This window comes from Lytechinus pictus, chromosome 8 (assembly GCF_037042905.1).
Source record: "Lytechinus pictus isolate F3 Inbred chromosome 8, Lp3.0, whole genome shotgun sequence".
Classification (NCBI taxonomy): domain Eukaryota; kingdom Metazoa; phylum Echinodermata; class Echinoidea; order Temnopleuroida; family Toxopneustidae; genus Lytechinus; species Lytechinus pictus.
In genome coordinates, this window is record NC_087252.1 from 38,041,651 (window position 1) to 38,060,474 (window position 18,824).

General features: G+C 34.6%; 1 protein-coding gene across 1 annotated transcript; it reads right to left on the reverse strand.

The window, feature by feature from the left end:
• Positions 1 to 7,476: 7,476 nt before the first annotated feature.
• Positions 7,477 to 8,814, reverse strand: LOC135155303 (uncharacterized). The gene has a single exon (XM_064104256.1). It carries the CDS (start codon positions 8,812 to 8,814, stop codon positions 7,477 to 7,479), a length of 1,338 nt encoding a protein of 445 aa, XP_063960326.1.
• Between the last annotated feature and the right edge of the window lie 10,010 nt (positions 8,815 to 18,824).

Below are 18,824 nucleotides of genomic sequence, written 5' to 3' on the forward strand. Positions count from 1 at the left end.
GTATGGACTCAGAACTTGTTTATGAATATTATGGAAAGGAAAGAGTGAAATTTAAAAGAAAGGATACCTTTAATCCTCACAAACAAACCGTGTTCTGAATGACTTTTATTTCGCAATTATAGCCAGGCTAATACTCTAGAATATCAGATATCAATCTATCGCTGACGCCCCCGCCTGGTACCGTTCCCGACCTTTCGTTAGAGAACGCGAACGCTTATTTACGACGGTAGTTGATTTTGGAAGAGACTTTTGGGCCCGTCGTAAAAGGCTGTCCAGCAATTTGAATTATGTGACATGAGGATTTTGATTAGCTTTCGCATCTGCACCGGAAACATCAATATCTGTGGTTCGTGTGCAAAATACCATGGTAACAGCGACATATCCGATTTAGGACGACTTTCCAGACCCACATTTGGTTCATCCTAGAGCTCGAGAGGACGCCTAGGGGGCCCACTTCCATTGGCGAGTGGATACCAGGCGCGACCACGCGTAAAAAGGGAAAGAGTGGGCAAATACGTTACGTATAGGCCTATATAATAACGTTTAGGGTGTCAAAAACGATGTTTAAAACACTGAAAAGCGGATTCATTTCCAATACAAGTCTTGTAGGGTTTCACAAGCCAAATTCTTGTTAAGGGATGCATTTTCATAATCTGGAAAAGACTTGCTTCCCTTGTGTAGGATGCTTTTCGAAACCCCACGGTCGCGCCTGGTATCCACTCGTCAATGGAAGTGGTTCCCCCGAAAATTTGAATCTAATCACCCATTTCGGGGGAAAGTAATACATAATGCCAATTACATTGTGTGCTAGAGGCATATCGTTTGTGTAGGAAGAGTAGGGAAAGGGGTAAAACGCAAAGTTGGGTGTGTTTCAGACGAATAAGCCTATTGCATATGCTGTGTACATATCAGCGCATGCGAAATGGTTCAGCTGGAGAGGTGATCTGAACCATGGAATCAATTGCCAGTGATCCACAAATAATCCACATTAGATGCAACATCGATTCGATGGACTATTATGATTTATATCTAAATCTGAATTCAGTAAGTTTTTCCTTACTCAATATGTACTCGATATGTCTGAAAAACCACTTTCCCATCCATTTTATAATCTACATTTCGCATGTCTCCAGCCAGCTGGAGTCATGATATTCATGATAGTACAGTCCCGCCGCGAGCTCAGGCAGGCAAATGGCATGGCATGGCAGGCTGGTATCGTATGAAATAATTTTGCACACGAAAATCAAGATCTATAGGGCCTGTAACACAAAGCTTATCAATGATTGTAGAACAGTTTTCTATGTTCGATTGTATTGACTATAATGTACAATCAATCTAGAAAATCGGGTCTATGATTAATCGTTAACTGTTGTGTTACCGGACTCTAATGTTGCGTTGTAGAGGATTGCGAAAACTCTGTATTATCACCTAAAATAACCCCTTAGAAGTTGTATCCCGTTTGTTAACTTATGTCAAGAAGCCCCCCTTTTAAATTACAGAATACGCATTGAAATCGATGCTTTTGATCTTTCTTTTGAAGCTGAATCATTGTACCGATCGATCGATCGAGCGAGCGGCCGGTCGTTCGTCCGCCGCCAGCTGTACACGAGTTTAAATGAATAGTCAATCAACAATGGCGTACGTTGCTAGGGGTGGAGCTTAGTATGAGGTAAAATTTGATCAAGTCGAGCGTGCCAAGTATCATAAATTTTCGAACTGACCGAAAAAAAGACACTCGCAGGTAAATTGTTTTTTTATCACTTTCCTGTCTTCAATTTCTTTCATTTTTTTCACAGAGTAATTATGAAACATGGACAAATTAGAAAAAAAATCTTAAAAATTTGGATTTTTTTTATTGGTTTGTCGAAGTGATTTGCGACTTGTCTCTCATTTCGGTATGATCGAAAACATATAAAACAGTCCACGCAATGAATTATAGTATTTGATTCCTTTTATGTCATTTTATATCTTTAAATCGTGAGTAGGGAATCAAGACTGTCAGAACTGTTAGAGATCGTACTCATAATAATTTAAAGATATAAATTTTGACCTCTTCTTATTCAGAATCATTATGTAATCAGAATCAAGAGCAATCAAGATCTGCCCGTAATATTGCAGATGGGCATAATCAAATACATCTATAACATTACAAAATGCTATCATATCAATAATAGTTTATTATATTTGTACGTTTCAAAACACTTTGAGCAAATTCAAGAGTAATCTCATTTAACAAGTTTACATATGAAGTGATACTTACAAAGACTCTAGTGAGAATAGACCTGGAAAGTCTTGTTCAGCTATAACCGTGATAGCATTATGAGACAGATATCTAGTCATTGTGTAGGTAAGATGAGAGAGAAAAACAAAACAATAAAAAATGTATGAATTTAAATTCAAATAAGCCAGTGGTCAACATTTTTACACATTGTCCAGTCAATGTATATCCATAAATTGGCAACGTAAGATATTGTCAAATAACTAGGTTTTATAGCTTTCTAAGTCTTCTGATTTATATTTCCATTTTGTATGAACACTTAGGAATAATTATTCGGAGCAGATTTGAAGAAGTGGTTTATTATTCAACTGGAAATCTCATGAATGGATAAAACATACATCAGTAAAGTTTGGGAAAATTTTGCCCTTCATATGCAATCATTCGGTATATCCAAATTATAATTACAACTTAAATACTAAAGTTGAAAGACACACTAATTTTTCTGAAAAAAATTATTTAAATTCTGATTCAAGTCTTAATTCCATACCCTCCAATACTAAAAGGGATTTTGTACGATTAATGTCAGTTCAAAGTTCATTATGTTGATATACAGTGCGTCCCAGAAAAACGAAACCGAGATTAAGCGATGATTTATCATAACTTAATCACAAATACAATAGACAAATGACCTACCAATGTAAAGCTTAGAATCTCCTCTTTCATCTGATATTACTTAGCTTATTCCCCATACGCATTAGTGAGCAAACACAATTTGAAGAAAGGATACCAAAAACTAATTTGGCGGGGGTATCTGAATTTCAAAAAGAAAATCACATGCCTAAAAATGTCAATATCTGCTCTTTTATTTGTTACCTTAATCACAAACAAATGGTCAAGAAGTAAAAAAGTTATGTTCCTTCGAAAAAATGCTTGTATTTCCAGAATTTCATTTAATAAACGTGTTTTCACCGGTTTCCCACAGAAGCTATTGCTTGGTTAAGAAAAGACTTAATGCATGGCTGATCGTCAACAAAACGGAGTGTCGAGTGAGTTTGAACGCTAGCCTGTAAAACCTCTTCATTTTATGACATTATTGAAATTCAAGCCTTATTTCAAATAACCAGAACTTTGTTATTTCTTGACCATTTTCTGTAATTGAGGTATCAAATTAAGAGCAGATATTGAACTTTTTAAAAATGTGTTTTTCTTTTTAAAACCCAGATACGGCCCGCCAAATGACTTTTTGGTATCCCCTCTTCAAATTGTTTTTGCTCGCTCATGCGTGAATGAGAAATAATTTAAGTAATTTCAGATGAAAGGAGAGATTCTAAGCTTTACAATGGTAGGTCATTTGTCTATTGTATTTGTGATTAAGTTATGATAGATCATCGCTTAATCTCGGTTTCGTTTTTTCTGGGTCGCACTGTATAATGCAGTCCACGCAATAACGTTGTGAATTATAATTTGGCTACTAATTCGTTTGAATGTTTCTTGTTTCTGAAAAAATCAGAGTATTTGATTTCGCTTATGTCATTTGACATCTTTACATCGTGAGTCATTTGACTCTCAGAAATGTTAGAGATCGAAAGCTTAATAATTTAAATATATAAATTTGGACCTCTTCTGAATCTATATTTCTAAATCTTTTGTTTCATATTTACTTTTTGTGTGAACGCTTTAGAATAGGTTTTCGGAGCAGACTTGCAGAAGTAGGTTATTTTTCAACAGAAAATTTCATAAATGGATGGATAAAACATACATCAGTAAAGTTTGATAAAATGTTGCACTTCACATGCAATCATTTGGTTAATCCAAATTACAATAACTTAAATAAAAAAAGTCAAAGATACATTTTTTTTTATTACAAAATGATATAAACTCTGATAAAAGTCTTAATTACATAGCCTTTAATACTAAAAAGGGATTTTATATGACTAATTTCAGTTCACAGCTTCGTTACATTGATATGTAGTATAGTCCTCGCAATATTACGTTGTGAATTATAATTTGGCTACTAATTTATTTGAATTTTACTTATTTCAGAATAGATTATAGTATTTGATTCCTCTTATATCATATAAAATCGTTACATCGTGAGTAGGGAATCAACACTGTCAGAACTGTTAGAGATCGTACTCGTAATAATTTCAAGATAGAAATTTTGACCTCTTCTTATTCACAATTATTTTGTTATCAGAATCAAGAGCTATTTGGGCCTTTAACATTGCAGATGGGCACAGTCACATACATCCGTAACATTACAAAATTTCATATCAGTAATAAATCAGAGTTATGTTCATTATATTTGTACATTCCAAAACACTTTGAGCAAATTCAAAACCGATCTCATTTGACAAGTTTACACATGAAATGATTGATACTCACAAATTTCGTAATAATAATAAACCTGTAAAGGCTTGGTCAGCTATAAACGTGATAGCCTCATGAGACAGTTCCCTAGTCAAAGTGTAGGTAAGATGAGAATGAAAAAAATTAAAACAAGGAAAACAAAATCAAATGAAATAAGCCATTGGTCATCATTTTTACACATTGTTCAGACAATGCATACCCATAAGTTGGCAACGTAAGATATTTTCAAATGACTTGGTAATATATCCTTCTAAATCTTTGTGTTTTATATTCCCTGTTTGTATGAATATTTTGAATTAGGTTTTTATTCAACTGGAAATCTCATAAGTGGATAACACAAACATCATTAAAGATTGCATTTCACGTGCAATCATTTGGTTAATCCTAATTACAATTTCAACGTAAATACAACAGTTCAAAGACACGTTTTTCTCTTACAAAATTATTTAAACTCTGATTAAAGTCTTAATTCCATACCCTTTACAATAAAAGGAATTTTGTATGATTAATGTCAGTTCAAAGCTTCCTTCGTTTTATGTAATACAGTCCAAGCAATAACGTTGTGAATTATAATTTGGCTACTAATTCGTTTGAATTTCACTTATTTCAGAATGAATTGTATTATTTGATTCCTTTTATGTCATTTTACATCTTTACATCCTGAGTATGGAATCGAAACTGTCAGAATTTTTAGAGATCGTACTCATAATAATTCAAAGATATAAATTTTCACCTCTTATTATTCAGAATAATCTTGTTATCAGAATCAAGAGCAATCGATCTTTGCCCTTAATATTGGAGATGGGCATAGTCACATACAACTATAACATTAATATACATAATACGATTAATGTCAGTTCAAGGCTTCCTTACTTTGATCTGTAATGCAGTTCACCCGATAACGTTGTAAATTATACTTGGCTATTTGTTTGAATTTCACTCATTTCAGAAGAAATCAGAGTATTTGATTTCCCTTATGTTATTTTAAATCTGTACATCGTGAATAGAAATTCAAGACTGACAGAATTGTTAGACATCGTACTCATAATAATTTAAAGATATAGATTTTGACCTCTTCTTATTCAGAATCATTATTTAATCAGAATCAAGAGCAATCGATCTTTGCCCTTGATATTGGAGATGGGCATAGTCACATACATCTAACCATTGCGAAATGTTATCATATAAAAGTAATAGATTAGTGCTATGTTTATCATATTTGTACATTTCAAAACACTTTTAGCGAATTCAAAGGCAATCTCATTTGACAAGCTTACATATGAAGTGATACTTTTTTTACCTTGAATTTACCTTGATGGCCACATCTCACTGTCTTCATGACGAGGGTGTACAGATGAGTGTGGCAGGGTTAAGGAGGCTCTTAGAACCCATTTAAAAACCCAATTTTGATAATTGTATCTTAAATTGCAGGAGTGTTGGTGCGTCAACTGTGGACTGTGGGAGTTTATTCCATTGATTGACAACCCTTTGGCTAAAGAAGTGTTTCCGTATATCCAATCTAGATCGTTGCTTGGAAAATTTAAGAGAGTGTCCTCTTGTTCTGGCACACTCTACTCTCTGGAAATAATTGTCCGGGTTTGATTTGTCCATTTGTGTCATGATTCGGTATGTTTGAATGAGGTCTCCCCTTTCTCTCCTCCTTTATAACGTAGTGAGGTTTACTCTGGCAAGCCTGTCTTCATAGGATAGATCATGGATATCAGGGATCATTTTTGTAGCTCTTGCTTGGACCTTCTCCAGTATTTGTTTGTCCTTTGCTAGGTATGGATTCCAAGTCTGCATTGCATAGTCCAAGTGTGGACGTACCAGCGATTTGTACAGTTTCAGGATCACTTGTCTATTTTTAAATGTAAAGTTGCGTTTGATCATCCCTAGTACCATATTGCCTCTCTTGGCCGCTGCTGCACATTGGGAAGCAACTTTTAGTGATTTATTGACAAGAATCCCGAGATCTTTTTCTTCGACTGTTTCTTTTAGTGCAGAGCCATTCAGTGAATACACTTGGTGAGGGTTGTTGGATCCAAAATGCATAACTGCACACTTGTCTATGTTGAATCTCATCAGCCATTTTGCTGCCCATCTATCGAGGTGATTGATCGACTGTTGCATACCTTGTATGTCTTTGTCAGTTTGTACGGCATGTATAAGCTTGGTATCATCTGCAAATTTGCTGATTTTTGAGTCATTGTTGATTCCAATATCCATATCATTTACATACATCAAAAAACAGAGTGGGCCCAGCACAGAGCCTTGAACAACGGAGCTGGTAACTTCCCTCCAATCAGATTCTGCTCGCTGTGTACTAACTCTTTGTTTACGATCACTGAGCCAACTTTTGATCCATTGTAGTAACTTACCACCGATCCCATGTGCTTCAATTTTCCTGATTAGTCTTTTGTGTGGTACGGTGTCAAACGCTTTTGCTAGATCGAGGTATACGACATCAACTGGCGTACCCTCGTCGACTCTCTTTGTGATGATTTCGAGATACTCCAGCAAATTCGTTGTTGTTGACCTTCCTTTGGTGAAGCCATGTTGAGTGTCAAAGATAAGGTTGTGTTTCTCAACGTGCTCAGTAATCTTGTCTCTAACTATGCTTTCCATAACTTTCCCAGCTGTTGAAGTTAGGCTGATTGGTCTATAGTTGTTAGGCTTTGACCTTGATCCTTTTTTAAAGATTGGGATAACATGGGCAAGTTTCCAATCTGGAGGCACTATTCCTTCTTCTAAGGATTTGTTGAATATGTAAGCTAGGGGTGCACATAGTTGGCTTGCCATAGTCGTGAGAACGACTGGAGGTATCTCATCTGGTCCAGCAGCCTTTGTTGGATCAAGCGCTTCCAATTTCTTTCTGACACATTCATCGGTTATCGAGAAGTCTTTGAGAAACATGTCATTTGGTCCTTGAAATATTGTTTGAGGAATGGGTGCTTCATTTTCTCATCTGCAAACACCGTCACAAAATAGTTGTTGAGGGCGTTAGCTGTATCAACTCCTGGGTTAATTGTTTCGCCAGCTTCATTCTTAAGAGGCCCGACGGAATCCTTTACCTTCTGTTTCGTTCTCACATATGCATAGAAGCTTTTAGTATCTTCCTTTATATTCTCAGCTAGTCTTTTCTCAAAGCTTCTTTTGGCTACTTCTACTTCACGCTTTGCCTCTTTCTGGCACTGCTTATAGTGCTCAAATCTTTGAGTTGTCTTCTGGGATTTATATCGCTTCCATGCTCTGTGTTTGCGACGAATCGATTTCTGTGCTCTCCTCGTGAGCCACAGCGTCTTCTTCTTTTTGCGTTGTTGTTTTGTAGGTACATAGTCATATATTAGCCGATGAAGCACAGCCTTAGTTTCATTCCATGCCTGATCAGCTGATTTGTTGTTTAGTTTGTTATTCCAATCAATTTCTTCTAATTCACTTCTGATTGCATCAAAGTTGGCAGATTTGAAGTCTCGTTTAGGTACAGTGTCATTCTGATTTACGTAGTAGTTTGTATCCCATCGTAGCATAGTATGGTCACTATTTCCCAAGTGTGCTATGATTTCTACTTCATCGATTGCACAAGGGTTTGATGTAATCACAAGGTCCAGGAGTGATTCTTGTCTCGTCGGTGCGGACACATGTTGAGTCCACAGGTTGTCCATAATAACATCCAAAAAAGCTTCTGACTTGCCTGAGCCTGCTTCCCAATTAATATCACGATAATTGAAGTCGCCCATGATCAAGATGTCTTTCTGTACTTTATTTAGCAGGCATAAGGCTTTGTTTAAGTTGTCGTTCTCTTCATTTGTATTGTTGGGGCTTCTGTACACAATACCAATTAACAAATCTAGTTCTGTGCCTTGGCTAGTGATATCACACCATAGTGCTTCGTTGTAGATATTTAGCTCAGAATCTGTCCTTTGTTGTACTTCTATTCCTTCCTTGGTGTACAATAGAACACCTCCATGTGGTCTGTTTTGCCTATCTAGACGAGTGGCTTGATAACCAGGAATTTGTATCTCAGCATCTGATATCTTACTATTTAGCCATGTCTCTACAATGCTTATTATATCTGGCTCTTCTTGGTATACAGTACTCTGTAGTTCGTCTCTTTTGTTGACAATGCTTTGGGCATTTGTGAATATGCATTTCAACTTCTTTCTAGTGACATTTCCTTTAATGTTTGGTTTACTGTTACTTGCTTTATTTTGGGAGTTATGATCCATGTCATTATTAAAGTTCTTGTGCTTTTCTGGTTGGTTGTCTTTGATTGCTTCTTGTTTCCTTGAGAACTTAGATAACTCATAATCTCGTGGATCCTCTCCATGGTGATTTACCTCTGAAGTTCTTGGATCATTTAAAAAGTTTGCTTCATTGTGCTTTAATGGTGCGCTATAAACAGTGGTGCTTAGTATTGAAGTGTTTACTTCAGTTCCTTTACTGGAGGGGGGTCTATTTCCATGATTTTCCCCCTCACTATCCTCAGATTCCTCTCTCCCATTTCCCTCCGACGCTTCAGTTCTAGTCTTAATTTGGCTTCTTTGCATCGCTGTTTGTAAGTCAGGTCTGGCTTCAGGTATACATTTTTTGACACCTCATCGTGTTGTAGGAGTTTTGCATTAGAGAGTGCCGTTTTCTTAGCTTTTAAGTTTTTCATCTGTACCTTTACTAGAACTCCCTTTTCTGTGACAATGGTTTCGGCTTTCTCAATATCACTAGAGCTTACTTGGAGTTTGCCTTGAAATAGGTCTTTGGCGGCTTTCAATACAGCTTTCTGCGTACTTGTAGCGGTGACATCAGCCATATTGGTGACTACAATATTCTTCTGTCTTTTATCTTGTTCCATTACTTCCTTTACGGCGCTATAGAGGTTTGGGTCATCTTCACTCACCACTGTTGGCCCGAGTTCGCCAACACTTTTCAGCTTTTCTTTGACTTGATTGAATTCTCTTTCTAACAAATCTTGCCTTCTTCTTAAATCAATCATCTCGTCAAACATCACTTGAGCATACTTTTTACAGATCGAGCAATGCCATGGTATGTCTCGAGTGCCCTGCGTGCCAAATTTGCTGATGATCTCAAAAAGTTCATCTGATAGGCCACTGCATTGTCGATGATAATAAGTTTTACAGACATCACAAACCACCGATAGAGGATGGCCCTGTTCTTTATCAATACCAGAATCATAATCATCAGGGTCAGGCAGGATGCACTTATCACACTTTCCACACATTGGTAGATCTAGATTTATACTCTGTTCAACAACATTTCTTTCTGGTGCCTGCAAAATATCTTTAGCTTTACTTGACTTAGGTATTAATCCATGTTGTGAACTAAGTGTAAACTTCAGTGGTGCTTGCTTCTTGTATTCAGGTTTGGAAGCTTCTTTTGATGTACCTGACATGCTTGCTGATATACTAGCAGTAGCAGTTGCCATCTTTTAATGCAGTCAATTAGGCTTACATGCAATGAAAGTTAAGAGGTCAATCAAGCCGGTAATAATTTGAGTAGGCCTACAGTTTTCAAGAAAAGGAGTTCAAAAATCATATAAGAGCATGGTTAATACATTACAACATCTCTTGGGTGTAAGGTGAAGCTTGATGATGGAGAGCTGGGTGTAGATTGGACTTTGGCTAGCGCTAGGTGACATATGTATTGTTGCACTTCCAGATCCAAGGTTGAGTCATCCAACACAAAAAGTGGTACATGGGACCACACTGAAGGCTCTGCTCTCTAGCCAGAGGTAACCCAAGATTTCTGCTCAAAATTTCACTATTTTCAATTGACAAATAGCAGAAATATATCTCAATAAATACATTTCAAGGGCTGAAGATTGTGAATCTTAACACCATAAGCACGGATGGCTTGTATAAAAGGAAGATTTAGTGTGATTTTCCTGCCCCTAAAAATTAGCACTCAACACCTGCCACTACATCAAATCTGAATAAAAAGACCGTAATGATGATAGATCCGTAATGGCTTGTTCAGCTATAACCGTGATATCATTCTGAGACAGATCCCTAGTCATAGTGCAGGTAATATGAGAGTGAAAAACGAAACGATATAAAATGTATTAATATCAAATCAAATAAGCCAGTGCATAGGCTGATCCAGGGGGGGGGGGGGGGCGAGCCACTGTTGCACCCACAAATGTAATAACACTTTACCCACAAATGTAATAACACTTTACCCACAAATGTAATAATTAAATTATTTCACCCACAAATGTAATAATGCACTTTACCCACAAATGTAATAATTTTTGATCACCCACAAATGTAATAATGACTTTACCCACAAATGTAATAAGTTTGAAGGGATTTTTGGCGAATCCGTTCTAAACTAAAATCCTATAGTAATGCGTTCATATAGCACAAAAGTGCAAAGTCTTTTTTCCAGACCCGGTTAATTAAAAAATTATAACATAAGTCCAAAGTCTTTTTCCAGACCTGATTGTTTCAAAAATTACAATATAAGTCCAAAGTCTTTTTTCCAGACCCGGTTGTTAAAAAATTCATGATATAAGTCCACAGTCTTTTTCCAGACCCGGTTGTTTAAAAAATTATAATATAAGTCCAAAGTCTTTTTTCCAAACCCGGTTGTTTAAAAATTTATAATAAAGTCCAAACTAAGATACGATAATGATATTCCAGTGGAATAAAAATGAAAATCGAGCTTAGTCTTTTCTCCAAACCCTTTTATTCCAAAATTATAAATAACAATACAACAACAACAAAAACAGTATAAAGACCCCATGATCTTATTAATGCTGGATAACATGGACATATAGCGCAGTCTTTCAGCCAGACCCAGTTTTTTTTTCTTCAAAATAAATAATTAAAAAACACAAAATCTAAGACCAAACAATCCTTCAACCTAAGAACCTGTTTTAAAAAGAGGTTTAGAGCGTTGTCTTTATTCCATTCCTAATCATTAAAAAAATTACGGAAAAAAAAATATTGTAACGTAAGACCCTATCATATTCTTATTCTTGTGGAATAACACGAGTTTTAAAACGTACTCTTTCCTCCAGACCCGATTATTTAAAAAAATGAATTAAAAAAAACTTAAAATCTAAGACCAATCTTCAAAAGTTACACCCAGTAAAAAATACATCTTTACCCCACACCCATTTTTTTAAAAAATAATACTAAGACCCCTACAAAACATTGTAACAATGCATGGGTAAAGCAAACATCCTTTCTCCAGACTTGGTTATTATTTGAAAAAAATAAAATAGTTTTTACAAATATTCTAAAACGAATACCCAATAATCTAACATGAAGATCGATTGGAGACTTTCCTCCAGACACAGTTATTCAAGAATAAAAAAGTGATAAAACCCAACCCCCAACAACGAATCTAAGAACCAACAATCCTCCAAATTTAGACCATGTAGAAAAGCACATGTTTAGAGCGTTGTCTTCATTCCAGACCCAGTCATTTAAAAAATAATTTAAACAATCTTAAAAAGATAAGACTTTGTCATATTCTTATTCATGTGGATTAACACGAGTATTATGCTTAGTCTTTCGTCTAGACCCGGTTATTTAAAAGATAAACAAATATTGAAAACAAAATCAAAGCTAAAACCAATCTTCAAAAATTAAACCCAGTTAAAATGCTTGGGTTTAGAGTCTTGCCTTTACCCCACACCCAGTTCTCTTAAAAATAAGCGAAACATTAATCTTAAAACTTAGACCCCAACATCTTCCAAACTATACAAACCCTGTGATAACGCATACCACAAAAACAACAAAGTAATCATAGGCGTAAATATTCATATCTGAATGAAACGCGCCTTAAAACCCAAGATAACAACAACAACAACAACGTTATTCTACATCAATGATATTGTGGGGTCTTTGTTAATATTGTTTGTTTGTTTTTATTGTTTTTTATAATTTGCTATTTTGAAATAACTGGGTCTGGAGCAAAGACTACACCATATTTCCATGCTATTCTATGCTGATAAGATTGCACGGTCTTTGTTTTGTTGTTGTTGGTTTGTTTTTTGATGATTTTTTATAACTGGGTCTGGAGGAAAGACTACGCTATATTTCCATGTTATTCAACATAAATAAGAATGTGGGTCTTTGTTTGTTTTTTTATTATTATTTATTTATCATTATTATTCATCATTTGTTATTTGAAAGATCTGGGTTTGGATGAAAGTCTACGCTATATTTCCATGTTATTTAACATTAATAAGATAGTGGAGGTCTTTGTTACTTGTTGACTCTTTAAAAAATGATTTGTAATTTTAAAATAAGTGGGTCTGGAGGGAAGACTGCGCTATATTTCTATATTATTGACTGGGCGTTTTGGCGTGCGCATGTAATCCAAGCTATGTGGGGAAGTTAAAAATTGATACAGATGTTCGAGGTTCGAGCCCTGGTCACGTCTTTCGGATGGTGACGCTAAAGGTCGGTCCCAGACGTAAATAATCATATCTGATTGATACACGTCTGACAAAACTCAAATACACACACACACAGTTATTCAACATCATCAATAAAATTGTGGGGCCTTTGTTTTATTATTATTATATATCTTTTTTATGACTTTTCATTTTAAAATAACTGGGTCTTGAAGAAAGACTACGCTATAATTTCAAGTTTAATATTCAACATCAATGAGATTGTGGGGTCTTTGTTAATATTGTTCTTTATTATTTGCTATTTTGAAATAACCGGGGCTGGAACAAAGACTACACCATATTTTGATACTAAATATTCATATCTGAATGATACGCGCCTTAAAACCCAAGAAAACAACAACAACAACAACAAGCTATTCAATGTTGAAAACATTGCGGGGTCTGTTTTTGGTTGTTGTTTTGTATTTGAATGATTTTTTTATAACTGGGTCTGGAGGAAAGACTATGCTATACTAACATTTTGTTCAACATTAATAAGATCGTGGATTCTTTGTTTTTGTTAATTATTATTTATTATTTTTTATTTGATATTTGAAATATTGGGTCTGAGGAAAGACTATGCTAAACTTCTATGTTATTCAACATTAAGAAGAATTAATTTTGGGATCTTTATTTGGAAGACTGTTTAAATGTTTTATATAACCGGGTCTGAAGAAAAAAGACTGGGACTTTGAGCTTTATGAACGCATTACTGGAGGGTTTTAGTTTGGAACAGATTTGCCTAAAATCCCTTCATATTTATAAAATTTGTGGGTAAAGTCATTATGACATTTGTGGGTGAAATTATTACATTTGTGGGTAAAGGGTTTTAGTTTTTAGTTTTAAGTAACCGGGTCTGGAGAAAAGACTTTGCTGGATTCTCAATTTACTTCCAGCGCATGTATTCACAATATGCGCCGTATAAGTTAAAACAACAACAAAGACATTTATTCCACCAGTTTTAATTAACTGGGTCTGCAGAAAAGACTAAGCACGATTATTTTTTTATTCCACTGGAATATCATTATCGTATCTTTGTTTGGACTTATATTATAATTTTTTAAACAACCGGGTCTGGAAAAAAGACTTTGGACTTATATCATAAATTTTGAATTAACCGGGTCTGGAAAAAAGACTTTGCACTTTTGTGCTATATGAACGCATTACTACAGGGTTTTAGTTTTTAGTTACCAGGTCTGAAGAAAAGACTATGCTTGATTCTCAATTTACTCTTAGCGCATATATTCACAATGTTGTTAAAACAACAACAAAGACATTAATTCCACCAGTTTTGATTAACTTGGTCTGGAGAAAAGACTAAGCTCGATTCTCATTTTTATTTCACTGGAATATCATTATCGTATCTTAGTTTGGATTTATATTATAATTGTTTCAACAACCGGGTCTGGAAAAAAGACTTTGGACTTATATTATAATTTTTGAAACAACCGGGTCTGGAAAAAAGACTTTGCACTTTTGTGCTATATGAACGTATTACTATAGGATTTTAGTTTAGAACGGATTCGCCAAAAATCCCTTCAAATTTATTACATTTGTGGGTGAAGTTATTATTACATTTTTGGGCGATCAAAAATTATTACATTTGTGGGTGAAATTATTACATTTGTGGGTAAAGTGGTATTACATTTGTGGGCGTTATTACATTTGTAGGCGATTATTACATTTGTGGGTGTAACAGCCCCCCCCCCCCCTATTGGCGGAGCAAAAAAAAAGAAAAAAGGAAAGAAAGAAAAAAAAAAGGAAAAAAGGAGGGAAAAGAGAGGAGAAAGACGAGTGAATAAAATAAGATGAGGGGAAGACTTGGAAAATAAAAAGAATCTTTCATGTCACAGTATTGCCTATTAGCTGATTTTCATATCTTGTTCAATATGGAGTTTAAATATCAAATTTTTAAAGTCAATATACAAAACGTATTTCCCCTTGGAAATCGAACTTTCATTATTTTGTGTAATTTAAAAATTGTTTTTAAAAAGTGCTCTGTAAAAATGTCAGTTTTATGGTCTAAATATTAATATTTTCTGCTCGTACTGCGCGCTCTAGTCAGGCAGCATATGTCATGATTTACCGGCTACTTCGACAAATTGGCTAAGTCTGATTTTTCACTTTTATGTGATTGGTGACATCCCAAAGAACAAGTTTCAACTTGGTGACAAATTTTTAATGGTCGTCTTGACCATGTTAGGGGTCAATAGGGGTCATTTTTTTTAATTGCCCCAATCGTGTCGAGTCATACATCAAATTGTTTGTATTGTTATACTAAACAAGAAAGTGTACACAATTATATACTCTTGACCTCCCGTTTTTAAACAAATAAATAAATAAATAAAGAGATTATATTTTTAATTATTATGACTTTAAGTTTTCACATAGGACCGGGACCTCTTTGGACATGCATATAAAAATGATGACTATCTTCCTATTCCTCTTGCTAACAAAAGGGACAATTTAATTATATCTTATTCATTACTGCCTAGGGCGCGAAATCGGACGATATTATGGCCTGAAAACTGGACATTTCAAGCACTTTTTTTATTATAAATAGAATAAAATCAAGTAAATATATTTTAACCATTAATGCGAGCGCTAATCGCTAGCCAAAATTTTTGATAAACTGTCATTAAAAGGGGAACTTAAGTAGTTTGTTGTATAATCAATATTGAGACATAACTCGCCAATCAAAATGCAAGCGTGCAACGCTAGCTGATACCTCTTGACAATTTGATTTTTGATTTATTGTTTCACATTCCACAAAAACATACATCTTGAACATAATTATGAGAAGATGACAAAAAATACATAGTTGTAGTGTTTTACAAAGATATACAATATCGTGAAATATGAGGAACCTATTAAAAAGCAAAGCTTGTAGACATATAGGTTCCCAGAATAAAATAATCAAGGATTAAAAACTCCTAACGCAATGAAGCAAGATAAATCAAATGTAGAAAAATAATACATTATAAAGAGTTCTACATGATAGTCACTCGAGCAAGGCGCTTACCCACTAGCGTACGATTGTAAAAGAAATATTTTCAGCCTACATTTAAAAGAATATAAAGAGGGCGCCTCAATTATATGAGTGTCTAAATCATTCCAAAAGGAAGGCCCTGTAAAAGTAAATGATTTAAGGGCAAGAACCGTGCGCACTGGGGAAATGTGGAAATTGTGTACTTGATTTTGAACAAGCAAATCAGAGAATACACACAGTAATTCCTGTCTATTTAGTTGATACATAAATATACCAACAAAAAAATAATATAAATCGGCTACTTTCAATAACTTGTTTGAATAAAATAGCGGATTAGTATGAGCCAGAAAGTCAGAAGAAGAAATAATCCTCACGGCTCTTTTTTTAATTTTAAGTATGGATTCAAGTTTTGTCTTAGAGGCATTTCCCCAGGCTAAAATTCCATTATTCAGATATGGTAACAATACCGTAGAATACAATAATTCCAAAATGTGATGAGGAAAATGAGGCTTTAGTTTAATATTTACTCCAAGATTTCTTGAGAGCAATTTACAAAGGTGATCAATGTGAACTTTCCATGATAATTTTCAATCAATAAAGATACCAAGAAATTTTGTTGATTCAATTTGTTCTAAAACATTACCATTCATATAAACAAGACCTGGCAATGTGTGTAATGAGTTGCTAAAAACCATATAATGTGTCTTCTTAAAATTTAGGGATAATTTATTCGCTTGTATCCAATCACACACAGAGCATAATTCAAAATTTAGTCTTTCAAGAAGGATTTGAGGATTGCTGTGTGTAAAAAATAAGCTCGTGTGATCTGCGAAAAGAAAAAATGATAATAAAGAGGATGAGTTTTGGAAATCATTGACGTATAAAATAAATAGCAATGGACCCAAAAGGGAACCCTGAGGCACGCCACATGCAATGTGCTGTATTTCAGAATTGGAGTTATTAATGACTACAAATTGACTTATGTTTATAAGGTAACTTCTGAACCACTCCAAGGCCTTTCCACGAATTCCATAATGAGAAAGTTTGTATAAAAGTATTTCATGGTTGATCGTGTCAAAGGCCTTGGAGAAGTCCAGAAAAATACCAGCAACATGATATTTTTTATCAATTGCCTTGGTAACTTTATCGATTAATAACATTATTGCATGACCTGTTGAATGCTTTTTACGAAAGCAAAATTGTGAGTTAATAAAAACATTACAATTCGTAATAAATTTTATTGTACGAGAATATACTGTTTTTTCTAAAATTTTGGAGAAAGTAATCACCAGGGAAATAGGGCGATAGTTACCCAATTCATCCACTGAACCTTTTTTATGGATAGGTATAACTTTAACAACCTTCATTTTATTAGGGACAATACCACACTGTAGAGAAAGATTGTATATGTGCGTCAAGGGCATCACGATTTCATGAATTATTTTAATGAGAAAATCATAAGAAATACCATCAAAACCAGAACTTTTTTTCGCCGGTAGATTCTTAACTATTTCTATAATTTCGTGTTCAGAAACAGGTGAAAAGAATATGGTTCGAGGATTTCGGTTTGGCAAAAAAGAATAAAAGGGTTTGCTACTATTAGGTTTAGTATTAGCCAAATTTGGGCCGATGTTTACAAAGAAAGAATTGAATGCTTCGGCAATATCTGTATCTGTAATTTCCTTATTTTGTTGGACGATCCTATTAATATTCTTTTTCGATCCTTCCTTCTTAAAAACTTGATTTATCACTTTCCAGGTTGACCTTGTATCTTTTTTATGAGTTTCAAATAAAAAGAAGAAATAATCTATTTTAGCTTGTCTCAGCACAGATGTTAGGGTATTTCTATAAATTGAATATCTAGATTTAGCGTCATCTGTGCCTGTAGATTTGTATTTATAGTATAGTTTATTTTTCTTGTTTATTGATTTAAGTAGAGACCGTGTGATCCAGGGAGAGCGTGGTACTTTTTTATAATTTGATTTGGATAATGTTCTTACTGGAAAATAATGGTCAAATAAAGGTAGAATACTATTTAGAAATTCATCATAAGCTTGGTTTGCATCAGTTGTATTCAGTACCGTGGACCAGTCAACTTGAGACAAGCATTCTTTGAAACGAACAGTATTTTGTTCTGACATTCTTCTTGAACCTCGAAATTCTGAATAGTTTTGGTTAGTATTAAATATGTGGGGAGAAGAAACAAATAAAGGGAAGTGGTCTGTTAAATCAGATGCTATTATACCCGTGTCTGAATAAGCGTGGATGTTTGTGAAAACATTATCAATAAGCGTCGTAGTAACACCAAACATGCGAGTTGGCTTAGTGATGCAAGGAGTTAAAGAATTTGAGATCATAGTATCTAAAAAATCCTGGCAAGCTGGCATTTCGTGGTAGTGAAGCAGATCGATAATCACCCAATATAAAGCAATGTTTGTTCTGAAAGTAGGGTGAATCAGAAAAAGAATACTATATGTCTGTAAAATCAGTTAAGTTACCGTTAGGCGGTCTATAAATTTCACCAACAAGTACATTTTTTCCTGATGCAATTTCAATTTCAATGAAAATGCTTTCAATTGTTTCTGTCATGCATGTCAAATCATTTATTACTTTAAATTGGAGATTATCTCTAACATATAAAGCTACGCTGCCACCGTGTTTATTTACTCTATTATTACAATCACACCTGAAAAGGGATATTTAGAAAACTTCATGGAATACACGAAATTAATAGGTACCTGATAAATCAAAATTTGCGAGTAGTCAGGCAGCATATGTCATCTACTTCGACAAATTTGCTAAGTCTGATTTTTCACTTTTATGTGATT